Source organism: Pempheris klunzingeri, chromosome 6 (assembly GCF_042242105.1).
Source record: "Pempheris klunzingeri isolate RE-2024b chromosome 6, fPemKlu1.hap1, whole genome shotgun sequence".
Classification (NCBI taxonomy): Eukaryota; Metazoa; Chordata; class Actinopteri; order Acropomatiformes; family Pempheridae; genus Pempheris; species Pempheris klunzingeri.
In genome coordinates this window covers 7,076,192-7,092,082 of record NC_092017.1, presented here as the reverse complement: position 1 = coordinate 7,092,082, position 15,891 = coordinate 7,076,192, and the positions used below count along the sequence as shown (strand labels likewise).

The 15,891-nt window shown below is 40.8% G+C and overlaps 1 protein-coding gene across 3 annotated transcripts; it reads left to right on the top strand.

The window, feature by feature from the left end:
• The first annotated feature begins 1,073 nt into the window (after positions 1-1,073).
• On the top strand, positions 1,074-15,075 carry LOC139202444 (AP-1 complex subunit sigma-2). 3 transcript variants are annotated; one of them, XM_070831925.1, is made up of 5 exons: positions 1,074-1,128; positions 1,797-1,975; positions 4,178-4,286; positions 4,414-4,551; positions 13,973-15,075. In XM_070831925.1, the coding sequence occupies exons 2-5, from the start codon at positions 1,797-1,799 to the stop codon at positions 14,018-14,020; spliced, it is 474 nt and encodes a 157-aa protein (XP_070688026.1). In that variant the 5' UTR covers positions 1,074-1,128; the 3' UTR covers positions 14,021-15,075. The 3 variants fall into 3 exon arrangements, with proteins under 3 accessions (XP_070688026.1, XP_070688028.1, XP_070688027.1); XM_070831927.1 differs by lacking the exon at positions 13,973-15,075 and adding an exon at positions 10,686-12,210; XM_070831926.1 differs by lacking the exon at positions 13,973-15,075 and adding an exon at positions 7,318-7,491.
• The last annotated feature ends 816 nt before the right edge of the window (positions 15,076-15,891 follow it).

Sequence of the window (15,891 nt, the reverse complement as noted above, 5' to 3'; positions counted from 1 at the left end):
AGATGGAGCAGGAGAAAAAGAGAGAGGGTGGTGCTTTTATTTATAGTTTGAGGGTTTGTACCAGGGGCACATATTTATGTTGAACAGACAATAAAAAGTACATTTAGCATAATATGTCCCCTTTAAGCTTCTCTCTCTGTGGCCCTACAGTGCTGACAGTCTACCACAGCTGATGGTCCTGCATGAGTCAATAAGCTGGTTCCCTCAACAGAGAAGACATGTAAATTTGTCCATTTGCCAAAATGTCAGCTATTGATTGGTGAGCCAGCGTCGCTCACTTTCTGAACATACTGTGAGCCTGTACATTACTTGTAATGTTGTCCACCATCAAACGCCATATGAAAGACACCACTTGGTGTTTAGCATTCAATTTATTCAAACAGTGAAGACACATACTGAACAAAAATATGCAGAGAATCCAGAGTTGACATTAAATTAGATGAATTTAAAGAATGAAATATAATTGGGAAAGATAAAGTGCATTTAGGTACAGTTAACAAAAAATAAAACAAAACACAAAATGGTGTAATGTCTATTTAAAGAGGTCACTATTCAGTTGGACGGCTCTTTTTCTTTTTTTTTTGTAGAGTTTACAAATTTTAGAGACTTGATATTCTCTTTGAATTCACATTAAAATCCAGTGAAAGTGGGGGTCGTTTTTGTTATTTTGCTTTTATGGATGTGAACTTTGTCCTGCAGTACTGTAAGTTCAGAAGTTCACAATGAATATGATGGTATATTTATCTTTTTCAAAATGTTACGTTTTCATATCAAACATCGTGGTTAGTTTTTATTCTTACTGTAGTTTGTTACTGTGGTCCAGAAGCTGGTTGAAAGCATGAAATCAGTCCTAGCTGTAACATCACTCCTGGATGTTATCGCTCCTGTTTTGGCTCATCCGGCTCCTCGTGGTCTGACTGACGTGCGAAGCAGCCAATCACAGCCGCGAATTTGAGTTAAAGCCTTGAGTGGGAGGGGCCTGTCCGAGAAACAGAAATATTATCCAATGAAAACGTCCCGAGCGCTTCACTGGCCAATCAGGAGCTAGACGCCAACTGTGCCTGTAGAGTTCAGGGCGGCGTTGGATGGCTCAGTTGTTCAGAGGAGGATACAGTGCTGTCGTTTAAGGTAAGTAGTTTTGAATGTGTATTAATTCACCTTTTTATTCTAGAAATGTACACACAGTCCTGGTCGCATGTCGTATGGGAAACAGAGCAGCCGGTGGCTGAGCCGGTGGCTAATGCTAACGGCTGAATAACGGTGCTTCCGCCAGGCTGTGCACATAACGGGACAGAGATGAAGGTTTCTGTCATGTTTTTGGTAAAACTGTAGACAGCTGGCCTCAAAATGTTTTGTTAAAATGACAGTCTGTGTCTTTCATTGTGCCTTGAATTGAAAACACGGGATATGTCGTCTCAGTTCATGTGTTCATGCTGGATTTGAACGTGAAGTGAGATAGTTGATCTTTAACACATGGCAGCAGAAATAGCTTAATAACTAACTATGCTGCTGACAGTCTGTATTTAATTATTACATGAAGGGGTATCCTCTTAATACAAATGGTTTAAGAATCTGACTCAGTTCACTTTGTCTCTCATCTTAAGAATTTCTTCAATCTGACTGAAGTTGTCAGGATCAGTCTAACTCCATCCTCTCTCTCTCATCAAAAGTAATTGTCTGTGGTCTTTTGAATGCTTTTTGTCTCTTTCTGCGGATGTCTGTAACCACCCACTCCTTCCTCTCATCTCTCATTATGTTTCACAGCCTCTCTGTTATTTCTCATCTCTTCATTTCAGATGCAGTTCATGCTGCTATTCAGCCGACAAGGCAAGCTCCGGCTCCAGAAATGGTACGTGCCTTTGTCTGATAAAGAGAAAAAGAAGATCACCAGAGAGTTGGTGCAGACGGTTCTGGCTCGAAAGCCCAAAATGTGCAGCTTTCTGGAGTGGAGAGACCTCAAGGTGGTATATAAGAGGTGGGTAGACGTTAGGCGTGTATATGTGGAAAATGTCTTCTGGTTGAACTGGTTGTTTCACACTTTCCTGGGCAATTCATGGAGCCGTCATTCATGGACACAGCTCAGATGGAGAATCAGGAGAACGTGTTATCAAAGAGACAAAGGCATCGCACGCTACAGCAAGACACAGCATTAATTTCGCCTCATTATATCCTGTTGCTGTGCCAGCGGACGGGCAGGCAGACTGTGGGTGAACCCGGGTGACCCAACAGGGACAGACAAACAGGAGAGGTGCTGGCCGCTCAGCGACTTTGCACCATTGCACAAGCAGACACTTGTTTGTTTTCCTCTTAACTTGAAGTAATTTAAAGTAATTTACTTTGTCATGTACCGTGTTTTCCGTGTGTCACTGAAGGCATGAAAGTGTCATTATATCAGTGATCAGGGCTGCTGCCTCTACATCCGGCTGTGCTGCAGTGGTCAGAATTTATTCTGTGTGGCTCTCAGCTCTCAATAAAGAGAGCGTCCTACATACTCACATGTCAAAAGAGAGTTCTTGGACACAGCTGTCTGAGGGCTGATGTAATCATTCAGTGCCAAAAGTGAACAATATCTTTGCTGAAGGTGAAAGTGAAGAGGTCTAAGAGTAGTAATTACTTTGAGAACATGATCCAGTATTGGTTGAGGCAGATGGTTTTTTTTATTATTTTATTATTTTTTTGACAAGTCACTTCCTTGAGAGGGAATGAAAATAACAAGGTGTCAGGTCAGATTTGTGGGTACAAGATTTGTCCCTCAGCCACAATTCAGCCTGAGGACACCCAGTGAAAAAGACAACAGCTGTTGCTGCTGTTTTAGGCTGTTCATGATGTACAGTCGCATGGTATGAAATATAACGGCTGAAAAGGGGAAGGATCTTGACAGATGAGATCTGGGCATCCAGTTGTAGTGAGGTCTAATGCAACTCACGTTTCAACCTCCACGGTGTTGAAACATAACACAGTGTTTTAGTGAGAGCTCTTAACATGATGCAACAGCCAGTCATCATGAAGACATATAGCATGTCTCAGGCTGCAAGTACCGATTGTTTTCACTATCACTTTATTTGTCATTTTGTCATTTGTCACTTTGTGAAGTGATGAACTGTTTTGTCTATGAAATGTCAAGAAATAGTGAAAAATGTCTCACGGCCCAAAGTGACGTGAGTAAAATTGTTCGTTTTTTTTTCAGCCATCCCAAATATATTTAGTTTACTATCAAATATGACAAAGAAAAGCAGCAGAGCAGCGGATGAGGCTGAACCCATTGCTGGTGGACATTTTTGCCAAATGAAATTGCCTTGATATGTAACAATTGAAAATGTAGCTTTTAGTGAGACTCTGAGCTTGTGTGAAACAATAAGTGGCATTGTGCAAAACTTAATCCGTGTTTAACACACTGAGAATTATAATAGGAACCCTCTCTACATAGAGTTATATGTTTGCTTTGAAAGGTTTGACCCCTTGGCTTCCTCTTGCCGTGCCTGCTGACTTGATATACGAGTCGGCTACAGTGAAAGTGCTGTTTCACTTCTCTGTGCCACAGACTAACTAAAGGACTGAACTGAACCCTTTGTGCTTCCTCAGCTTGGCTGTGCCTTGCATTCACTTGCACACAGCAGACAAGGAGAGAGGAGACCACGCATTCAGTTATAAGAAATAAAGGAAGCCCATTGAAGTTCATTGAATGACAGGCGCCCATATCTCCAACAAGGTCCGGACCTGTCGAGTTTGAGACTTGTTACGTGCCTTTCTAAAGTCTACAGCCCAGTCCATTGTGCCCTCCTGCTCTGCTGGTTGTGAGGGATCAACTGACCAGCTCCTTTATTAGCCAATCATCACATGCTTAAAGGGTGCCTCAGGGATTATCAGGGATAAAGGACCATGGCAGAATGAAGCTTAACTCCTACAGCCTTCTGCATCCGGCTTCTGGCTTTTAAATGAAGACCCTGTACACAGTAAACAGCGATCCATAATAATAACAGAAAAGCGCTTTCTCAGCACTATTCTAGTGAGCTGGGAGACGGTATATATCACTTGGAGGTCCTGTCTAAGTGCTAAAAACTGCTTAAAGTCAGCTCTTCTTCTGTTTACTTTGTCAGGTTGCAGTTTTCACAATGAAAGAGTGTTTTTCAAATGCTGTTGTCGAGTCAAAGTTGGCCTGCTTGTCATTGTGTTGCAGATATGCCAGCCTGTACTTCTGCTGTGCCATAGAGGACCAGGACAACGAGCTCATCACACTAGAGATCATCCACAGATACGTGGAGCTGCTGGACAAATATTTTGGCAGCGTGCGTCTCTGCTCATTCTTTTCTATGTTGTGTACCCGTGCCATGGTCAATCACCCGTTTGCTGCCTGTTTGAACTCGACTTAAAATACTAATCACCCATAATCAGTGTTCTCTCATTTCTAAACAGGTTTGTGAGCTGGACATTATTTTCAACTTTGAGAAAGCTTACTTCATTCTGGATGAATTCCTTCTGGGCGGGGAAGCTCAGGAGACGTCCAAAAAGAATGTGCTGAAGGCCATTGAGCAGGCTGACTTGCTACAGGAGGTAAGGTATCCTGATGAGATCAGTGTGGGAACAGTGATTTCTCCTTCTTCATTAATAATCTTCTCACCACTCTCCAGTGTAATTATGACTACTTTAACTACTCTTTATCAATACACCGACGTTTCTACACCAGCCAAGCGTGAAAACTTTTTAGCGATATTTGGACTGTGTTTCCACTCAGGTTTTTTATTTGCTAATTGAAAATGCATATTGGTGCATGGAGACGCACCCCAACACACTGTTTCACTAGCTGAACTGCTTTCCTTAAGTCAGACTGAATATTTTAAAGTCGAAATGTGGACCTTGTCTTTACAAAAATGATCTCCACAACCTTAACTACAGTTGCTGAAGCTAAGTCTCTTTACGCTCGGCTTGTAGGGGCACTTCACTGTTCAATTTTCCCGTCTTACTTGCCTCACTGCTCTATTAAATGGTTAAGGGGTGATTTGGGGCTGCTGGTGCTTCATAGTGTTCCTTTCTCACATATTATCTCACACTGGTAAGTGCTGGACACCTGGTGATCACTCCTAGATATATCTGTAATTTCATTTTCTGCGCAGCATGAATACACTGTAGTGCCCTTTTTTTCCTCATAGATGTTTGACATTTTATTTCTTGTGATTTTCCTTTCATTGTCTTGCATTTAGCTTGCTTGATCCTGATCCTGATTTTTCTCTCTTTGCCTGTGTATTCTTTACTGTTGTGATTTGCAGAATATAGACTTTCAGACGCGCCTGTTTGCAGGTACAGTTTGTAGAAACCCAAATAACCCTATCTGTAGTGTTAGACCAGTAGCCTTAGATGTACTATAGATTCAGCCACACAACACTAAAGCCAGCAGAAACAACATATCAGCAACTGTGAGGAATACACCCTAGAAATTAGATATTAGATAGAAGTTATTGTTGTGTTAGTGTATTGGTATTGATCTCAGCCCTGAAATCCTAGATGTAACTGATGTAACTGTAATTATGGGCACTAACCAACATCTCCTCCTCAACAGCAAATCTACATGAAAAACATATTTAAAGCCACATTATGTTTCCTTAACACTTAAGAGAATGTCACTGAATTCACCTTCTATTATTACTTATTAGTTATAACATAAAGAAATAATGTCCTCCCTTTTATTAATCTCTTTTTTCCCTGTAATTCAAAATGATTTGATTCTCCACCCTCGTGGCGGACTTGCTTAATGGGTGAAGTGGGGGCAGCTCAGGTGGCAGCCAAAAACAAACTGTCATTGTCTCCATCGCTGAGACCACACACGCGCCTCCAGCCTAGATTAGTATCATAGTCATATAGAGGGAGCATAATTACAGCAGTAAAACCACAGCATCCCTGCAATTACGATGCTGACCGAAAGCACACTCAGCAGCACACCAACAATCAACACTGCAGCTGCGATCCTACGTCAGCACACAAGAGACTGTCTTTCACTTCAATCCATTAATGTCATACATCACAGCCAAAAGCTTGAACAAATCACATTTCAGATGTCTGCAGATTGTGAAAAACAGTGATCTTGTAAAGGCAGTTTTTTTTAATGTTGAATATGAGGCAAACATGCATAACAGCATTTGTCATCACACAGTAGTCAGTATAAACCTAATCAGTGTCAGTGGGCTGATGGGTTTGCTGGATCTGTGTGCGCAACTTATTGAGCCAAAAGGCCACTGCTAATGAGTTCCTGGGAGCCAAATCAGGCCACTGCTGACAAAACATTAACATCCAATGGAGAAAGGTGATGCACACTGTAAGCACGACCAATTCTAGATGGATGTTTTGTTTTTATATGCAACACAAAAAAAGTTAGCAAAGATCCCTCAGATCCACGATAATGATACATACCAAGGCAGGACGTTTCACAGTTTAAAAATAACCAGTAGCACACGAGCTGCAGAGTGAACCTGAAATAAGAAAACTATGCATCAAATGTACTTAAAAGAATATCATTTTTCACATTATTAAAGTGTACGCTGATACAGATATTCTGGGCTAAGCCTGTGGATGTGTCAGTCAGGCCTGAGCAAACTCTACATGAATCTGAGGATAAAACCAGCCTTTAAAAAAGATATTGGCTTCATGCAGTAGCACATTTCTCTTCTTTCCTGCTGGATTATAGACAATATTACATCACCTTAACATTTCCACTGCAGCTCCAGGGAAGTTGTTCTTAACCATCAGAGAGTTTAATTTTAGAAGAACTACACGGCAAGTTTTCATGTTCAAGCATAAAAGTATTATTTTGTCTGTATTATTTTGATGTGTGATAGATCTGTCTTCATTATTTAGCCCATATGGATAAGAGGCCATATTGTGTGATAAAACACGAGTTCACCAAAGTTTAAAAACTCCACTGACTTTGAAATTTTACTCAAGTGGCAGAAAGTGAGTAATGAAATGAGCAATGAAGTCAGGGAGCGTGAGGGAGTCCAAATGTGGCCCATAACCATTAGCTGTGAGGCAGCTGCTGCCCAGCCAAGTCTGTAATCCCTGAGGACAAACTGTGAAGCTGGATGCTGATTTACAGTCAGCAGGACCATCAGGTAGCTTTACTGTAGAGAACAGACTGTACTATGATCCTAAAAGGCTCATGGTAAGTGCTTAATGTGGGCTTTTTTCCTTTTAAGTCTTTGCCGTTATGAAACTAGTGTTTTGTTGAGATTCTCGCTTTTGAAAGAAATGGGGTCAAAACCTCAAGAGTGCCGATCCAAAGAGAGAAAGAGAAAGAGGTCTCTGATTGGCTCAATTCTGTATTTGTAGAGCCAGAGTGAAGACTGGGGAAGTTTGCCAAATGAGGAGATCTTGTAAAGGGCCTAGAGTCCATCCATGCCTCCATATCCAGGCACTTGGTAACTACTAGACTGGTGCAGTCAGTCAGTCAGCATGGGTTTCCAGTTGTGCGTGCCGTGGACTTATACCTGCATGTGCGCCTGTCAGAACGACTTTGAGTGAAAAATACACACACACAACAGGCATGAGAGCCACCGTGAATGTTTCCAACATGTCTGAATACACTCACTTTCACTAACAGGCGGTATAATCCAGCACTTTAAATCTGGTTGAAACTACATTTCAAATTTGGATTTTTTTTTTTAACAATATTGTAGTAGATTGATGCAAAAGTTACTCTTAATTGGAATTTCACTTAAATCAAAAAAAAAATTCAAATGAAAATGGTAACTATTTTCATGGTTAAGTGAAAGAGCTGTGCTGCCTGTGTGAAGACGGTTGTTTTACTAACTGCACTGGATGAAAATGCTTGGATTCAAGATTCAGTTTGTTATTTTGAAACTGTGGCAAAGGATTTCTGAACAATATCATGTTACAACAGTATTTACATTTACTGATATTAATTCTGTAGGTGGGTGTGGTCGCATTTGATGGTTTTACCATCTTCTAATATTAGGATCTTAACGGATAAGGTTATTGTTATTCTACATTTGCATTATTCTCAACAAAGCCCATGAAAAGGCCAAATCTTCTCCAACTTCCCTCACACTTAGCTTCAAACTCATTTGTTCTGTACTGTAGAGATCACAAATATGTAGTTTTATTTTTAAGTCATTTCCTATAACAGCTGGTCACTGTAGTTTTTAGCACACAGTACTCCAATAAAAGTAAATGGTGCACTTGTTGGGGACTTTATTTGTCATACCAACACACATTTACACATGAGGATGTACGAAATTACGTTCTCAGGTCCCGGTTTAAGCCACGATAAATATATAGAATAAAATATAGAAAATAGAAGTACTGGGAGAAAGTTGCGGTTCAAAACCCCAATTTTTGCACCAGCAAGTCTGGCAGCAGTGAGCTGGTGTAACGGTGTGACTCATTTATATATTTTCTACAACAGAGTAAGGAGGTGCATCATTAGAGCTATATTATTCGTTAGATCAGTTAGTTCATTGTTGGCTTTGCTCCTTTCATGGGATTTGTTGACAAAAAACCATAAAGCATTATGTATGGATCAATGAAAAGAGCTTATTTAAATAACCAAAAATGTCTCTGCTACTTGACATGCAGCAAGTGACGCAGAGAGAAACTGTTTGGTAATCAAACTCTTTGTCAGTGTAATTTAGTAATCAGGCTAATTACTTGAACTTTTCAGCGATCAAACGCAGGTATTCAATGACTTTTATGATTGGGGGCAAAAATAATTGTCTGCCTTTTAACAACTCTGATCATAATGTACATTTAAGTAAATGAAGTTAATACCTGGGTTGAGTTTAGGAGTGGCAATGAGTGCCTCCGGCTTTAAGGCATTAGTAAGTGCATAGTGCAGTAATTACATGGAAAACATACCACAGGGGATTTGGTAGAAGCTATTTTAATAAGGCTTTAATGAAACATTTCTCAGGAGCTGGCCCTAACTTTGGTGCCAGCAGGCAAACCGTCTTTTGGAATAATGATGCCTCAGAAGATTTCCTGCTCGGCTTGACTCCGCATGTGAGACATCAGAGATAAATTGAGCAGAGACGTCCCCATGAAGAGGCCATTGTTATTGTGATGGTGCACAGTTAACCTCCCGCTCCCCGAGCGCTCTCTGTAGAAGTGGAGAAGCTGTAGGTTCCTGAGTGAATGACCAGTGGTGCTTTGTTCTGTTTATTTTTGTCCTCATGAAAGTGTTTGCCTCGTAGGTGTCATGGTCCCAAACATGGTCTCTGAGTCCTCTGGTCTCTTCCAGAATTAGACCTGCTGAGGTGATCACTCTGTGTGTGTGGATGTAGGCCGTCAGTGCTGCTAGAGCTCTCTAGTCACAACTAGTCTCAGTCTTCTAACTGTGTATATCAGTCTGTCTGTAGCTCACTTCCTGTTGGGTAAGACGGTGCTCCTGGTCTCGTTCCTGGTCCTGTGTCACTAGTTAGTCTCTCCACAAACGACAATGTTCACGTACATGAGAACAGTCTGTCTTAGCGTGTTTGTCTTTGTTTTCTATTCATGTGTAAAATGTTTTATATGTTTTAAATATCTGCAGTTTGGGTCGGTGACAGTTTGACTGTGTGCCTTCAGATGTAATGTAATAAGCAGTGAAAATGAAACAGCACACAGTTCAAAGTGTTTCTGAACCTGTAACACTCAAAATGAGATATTTTGCTTTTAGGGGAATTTTATAGTTTTTTTTCCCCTCACTTAAGACAGACTTGTGAATACACATTCAGAATATGAGCTAAATTAAGGGAAGCTCACTGACTCATCTTACCGTCAATCTGATCAGAGACATAAATACCTGAAAACATTGTTTGACTTTGGGTAAATAGGGAAAGTAAAATTCCCCATCAAACTATCCCATTAAAAGACACCCTAATGGAATTGTCTGACATTTTGGGAAATGCTTTCTTTCAGAGATCTAGATGAGAAGACATAACATATTCATGTCTGAGCACTAAATATGAAGCGACACCTACAGGAGATGCTTTGCTTAGCTTAGCTTGGCTTAGTTTTGCTTAGCTTAGCTTAGCTTAGCATTGCTTAGCTTAGCTTAGCTTAGCTTAGCTTACCTTAGCATATTGACTGGAAACAGGAAAATGGCTATCCTGCCTCTGCCTAAAGGTAAAAAACTAACTGACACATATGTGGTTTGTTTAATCCGTACAGGAAATAAAATGTAAAAACAACAATTTGGGATTTTCTAGGGAGGTTATGTGGTAAAACCCACGGCTGGGCTAGTTAATTCCTGAAGTCTGCATACTGTTCCATTACACAACTCGTCAATAAAACTGTTAATTTGCAGATTTAACAGCGTAAATTACTGAGCTTTAGAGGTGTTGGTAGGTGGATTGGAGGTTTTTGTTTGAACCTAGCCAGGTTAGCTGTTTCCCTGTTTCCAGTCTGTACGCTAAGCCAAGATAAACTAAATTTAACTAAGCTAAGCTAACCAGCTCCTGGCTGTAGTTTCATATCTGTCGTACAGACATGAGAAAGGTGTCTATCCTCTCATCCAACTCTTGGCAAGAAAGTGAATGAATGAACTAGTGAACATTGGTGGGGGGGAAGAGCAGTTTGTCTTAAGTGATCCATCCAGCCTGCTGCACTGTCTCCTGCATGTCCTGTGAAAGTGTCTGTACGAGTTGGTTGTTACTCATTGTGGTCTTGTTTTCTAAGCTGTGTGCGTTTCTCTCCCCCAGCCCCGTCATGAGTACTTTACTGTGCCTGTGTACTGATTGGCTGCCATCGCTGCTGCTGCTGCTGCTGCTGCTGCTGCTGCTGCTGCTATCCACCCTGCATGCTGAGCTCCGCAGTGCCTGGCCCCTTTCTCTCTGCCCTCTGAGCACCTGTCATTGCCATTGGTTCGGGGCTGTAACAATATCCTCAGCTCACTATTCAGTTCGATACATGACAGTCATGGTACGACATTGTCACATTACTAAAAGTAAACTGAAAACTACAGTAAATGATGTAAACGTTAAGGCTGGATGAGGCATCTCTTCTGGTGGAACGGACAAGGAGATCAGTGTCCCTCAGTCGGTCTCCATTCACACTGAACTTAGTCCTCAGTATGTTTATTGATAATGTATGATACATTATGTGTAATATATTGTTACATGCCATGTCACTCATCCACTTATTTCTGCTGTCATTGCACCAGTTGAACGCCTCTTTATTATAACCACTGTAATGTTTGCCGTGTGTGTGCCATCATGAACCGAAAGTATGCTGTTGGACAGAAAATGTTTAACTCAACGTCCACTTACTAGATTTTGTACAGAGCTTTCATCCCGCTTGGCCTTCATCAGCGAAGGGAACGTGCAGCTTAAAGTGGACCTTGTGTTAACGTTCAGCCTCAGCCAACCGCACCAGCTGCTGATACACTACTTATTTACAACCAGCTGAAATCGGCTGCTGTAGTTTTTGGTTTTCAAGACATTTATCACACTAAGTTGTCAGACTGATGGGAGTTCTTCACAAAAACCCCACTACGTTTCCTTTTTATCTCGGCTATTGCCACTCTAACTATGTGGGGAGAGTCTGCCCCCTGTGGTGCACAAATGTGTCTGACTGTGTTAAAGTGTACGGCGTTACCCTGAAGGCATCAGCACTGAAGTGTGAAAAAGAATATTTGAGGCTCATCGCCTCCACAGAGGTGTTCATCCAGTCAGTTTTATACTATATTTCTACTGGTCCCCCTCATTGCTCTCGTTTTGCTCTCTAGGCCCATTTGGCTGATCACGTCACGTCAGCCATGGGTGGGAAGTGACTGCGTTAGAAGTCACGTGTAATCTGTGTGGAACCTTTATCGTGTCTCCTGTGGATTTGATAGTTACGGTTTTGTGTTCATCTTCTCACCTTAAATCATTTGAATTTTAGCTTTTGAGCTGTTGTTGGCCGTACACTAGAAGACCAAGTAGCATTTCAACATTTTAAATTAGATTTTAAAATCCCTTAAATTATTTATAGATTCTTATTATTTCCTATGTAGATGAATAAACTCTCAAGGTAAGTGGTGTTAGTGGATTAATGCTCATGCTAAAAAAAAAAAGCTAAGGGCTCTTTTGGCTTCATACATTCTAATGATAATAGACGTCTAAACACACTTGAAATAATTAGCCTTACAAATGTTGTATCTGTCATAACGCACACTGACTAAGCACTTAAAATGTTTTCTACAATCTGTCATTGTTCATCTGCGCCCTACTAAAGACAGGCCATCATAAATAGAAGATATTTTATCAGTGTATATAATGGGTAATAAATAAATAGTTTATGATTCTTTGTCTTTCTTTAATATAACTGACTGCTCCCTTGTGTGCAGAGTGTTTCCCCCCCCCCCCCTCATATGTGACAACTTTTAAAGATCAGGCTCACATTTAGTTTTTGCTGCAGCTGTTTTCTTCTGTGTCAGAAACAAACCTGATAACCTCACTTCTGAGCGGTGCTGAGCTCTGTTTGCTGCGGTGATGAAGATGTTTAGTCTACATAAAAGGTGACAGGGGAGTCATCATTCCTGCAAAATGGACCCCAGGAGTGAAGAGTCTGTAATTGGTGAATAATGCATAGTTTCTCAATCCAGGCCGAATGTTCAGCACTTTAAATGAAGTGGCTGTTCAGAAGACGGCTGTGTGGATGGGGGTTGTTTTTCTCCTCTTACATAAAGCAAGAGTTCTGTCTTCCTGCTCTGATTCAGACTCCTCTCTTTACTTTGTGCTAAACCTTTTTCAGGATGCCAAAGTAAGTGTTTCTCTCTCTTTCTGCCACGAGCTACCAACCAACCCTGATGTTTTCCTGTATAATGCCTACGATGTGATTCATTTATTTGTGACACGCAGCGCAGATGCAAAAAAGTAAATATATATCAAATACTTGCTTGAAGCATGTAGGCCAACAGGCTCACAGCAGACATTAATGATGGCTGCATTCCATGTAGGTGACCCAGTTCCAGGGCTCTGGTATGGTGCATGCTCGTTCACTGACAATGGTTAGTGGGGCCATCATTAATGTTACTATTTACACCTGTGCCTTTCCTGTTTTGACAGAACACAGTGCCTGCCATGCTTTATACAATGACGTAGAGTTTGGAGTTCTACATTAATATTTGTGCTACAGAGTTGTAGGTTTTTCAGTGCAAGCCACCATTTTTTACTTTACATGTATTTATTCTTTTTAATTATAAAATAAAAAATTAATTCAGCTTTAAAGCTGCCATGTGGAGTTGGACCATTAGCGGCATCATGGAGGAAGCGGGCAGAGGAATAAACTCCTGCAGATTCATGCTATTTCACTGCTTAGGTGGCTGAAATGTGCTTCCAAAGACAAGCCAGAGGAGTGCGAGCTAGCTAGTGTGAATGTAAACGACGAAGTTTCAACCTTGTGTTGCAAATGTTTTATGATTAAAGAAACATATTTGTTAGGTCTCAAGGATACACGCAACGCGTTTTGCTGAGAAATTCTGAAACAAACTTTAATTTACTTCCAAAAAACAAAACAAAACAAAAAACTCCACGGGGCAGCTTTCACCTTTAAGAGCTAAAATCAAATTCTAATATCAAATCCCTAAATATAAATGTAGAATTTGGGGGTGAACAGAGTTATGGGTTCTTCAGTACAAGCCACTTTACATGTGTAGTATTTTCATTTTGATTCAATGTTAGTATAAAAATATTGATAACAACTAATTACAGCATTAAATTCCCAAATAATGATTCAGGATTTGGAGGGTGACCTTGTTCTCACAGAGTCACCAGCTGAATGATCACCATGTTAAATGTTAACTGTCTCCCCACGACTACTGCTGCTGAGGCAGTGGTGACATTACAGCAGATCAAACATGGCCTCACAGTGTGTGTGTGTGTGTGTGTGTGTGTGTGTGCGCACGTTTGAGCTGCTGCCACTGATGTTGAAATCTGCTGTAATCGGTCTGTGGTGTGTCGCTCACCAAGCACTTCACTGGAGCTGTGGTTCCTGTCTCCCTCCACAGGAAGCAGAGACCCCGCGCAGCGTACTGGAGGAAATTGGACTCACATAAACATGGTTTTCATCATCATCATCATCATCATCATCATCATCATCATCATCATCATCATCATCATCCACTCGCCACACACTCCTTCATCTGCCAGATACTCTGCTGTATGTACTCCAGTTCACCTTGAGCACACTCAACTCAATCATACACATACACATACATGTGCTCCACAACTCTGCCTTTGTTTTCGACTTCTTTTTTCTGCGACAAACAATGTAGCACTATTTGGGTATTTCTTACTGAGGTACTTGTTTCCTCAGTGTGATGACGTTAACTGTTACCAAGGAAAAATGCGGCCTAATTTATTGCTGCTTTCCAGTCCACAAGATGCTGTACTGAGCGTACTGCTTGGCTTTGATGTGACCGAAGCCAGTGTGATCACTCTATTCTGTGAAGTATATTTAATGAACTTCATTGAATTTAATTTAAAAAAAGTCACGCTTACAGAATAGGATGTATTGTAAAGGGAAGACAAAAGTATTACATTAACAAAAGCCAAAGAATAATGTTTCATCTCGCCTTTGTTTCTCCAACACTGGCTCATGATCATCACGAACTTCACCATTATGTGAAGCACAACATATTTGGCATTTGAAATGTACCCACTGTACTTACACTGTATTGCACCACTGCAGTCTAAAGTGAAATGACTGGCTTAAAGACAGAAAAAGTTGTATGTCATACAGTATAATGAGTATTCTCTCAGTTTACAGGCCATTATCACTCCTATAGTCTAACTGTCTGGTCTATTGGTTTCTAATGGCAGGATCCCACTTCGTGTTGAATGCCTTAATCTATGACTGATGATTCATTTCAAATGGAAGAGTCTGTTATTGCTCCATAAGCAATTGCATTTGCATGCCACTGTAACGTAGCGGGTAAATATGCTGAGTTTATTTGTGTGCAAGAACTAAATTGACTGTTCTTTTTATTCATGTTTACTACTGTGCATCTGTTTTAGATTTTTTCTGAAGATGAAAACATTTGGCCAAATCAATGACGTTCCACTCACTTTAAATATCTTATCAGTGTTGTCTAGGGGAAATTTAAAGGATAACTGGTATTTTTAGTGCTCTGCCTTATTATTATTTTATTATTTATTTTTTACACATTTTGGGATTAAAATTACTGGTAAGTACAAAAAGTTTTGGAATTGGTCCAGTAGCTTCAGCTGGCAGCTGCAAATGGGCTGCAGAAGTCAAGAACCAATCAATCAAGAATCAAAGAAACAATGTAATCCTTAGGGGCAATCGCCCCAGTCGATGCACGTCCACTAAAAGTGCTTGTTTTGCCACTGACAGGCTCAGATTGTTATTCAAAATGTTTGACAACTTAACAGAAAGGATCTCTACAGAGACAGACCTTTAAAACCAGAAACAGCTGTTCAAAGCTACCGGACTACCTTGACAAGAACAGTAACTTTACCTCGCAGAACAAGGGAGTTGCTAAGCCACTGCTGCCTCGATTGGTTTGTTAAAACATGCTGAAACAATAAAGTCACAGTAAAGTTGACAAGCAACAACGTTGTTCTGTGAGACAGAATCACTGTTTTTGTCAAGGGAGTCTGGTGGCTTTGAACCAAGTGATATAACAGCTGTTTCTGTATTAAAAAAGCATTTTAAAGTTCTATCTCTGTAGGGATCCTTTCCATAATGCTGTCAGACACTTTGAATGACAATCGGAGCCTTTCTGTGGCAAAAACAAGCACTTTTAGTGGATGTACTTCGATGTGCGAGGTTTCCCACTGGGTTTTTTGAGTTTTTCCTTCCCGAAGAAGGAGGGTCATAAAGGGCAGGTGATGCCTCGGACTGATCCACCGGACTGATCCATTGGCCTCATCGACTGCTGGACTCTTTATTATATTGTTTGCT

Excerpts from the sequence above, each read along its gene's own strand:
- LOC139202444 (XM_070831925.1), top strand. The coding sequence starts at position 1,797 with ATGCAGTTCATGCTGCTATTCAGCCGACAAGGCAAGCTCCGGCTCCAG. Across the intron at positions 4,287-4,413 it reads TGGACAAATATTTTGGCAGC|GTTTGTGAGCTGGACATTAT; the intron begins GTGCGTCTCTGC and ends ATTTCTAAACAG. Across the intron at positions 4,552-13,972 it reads AGGCTGACTTGCTACAGGAG|GAAGCAGAGACCCCGCGCAG; the intron begins GTAAGGTATCCT and ends CTCCCTCCACAG.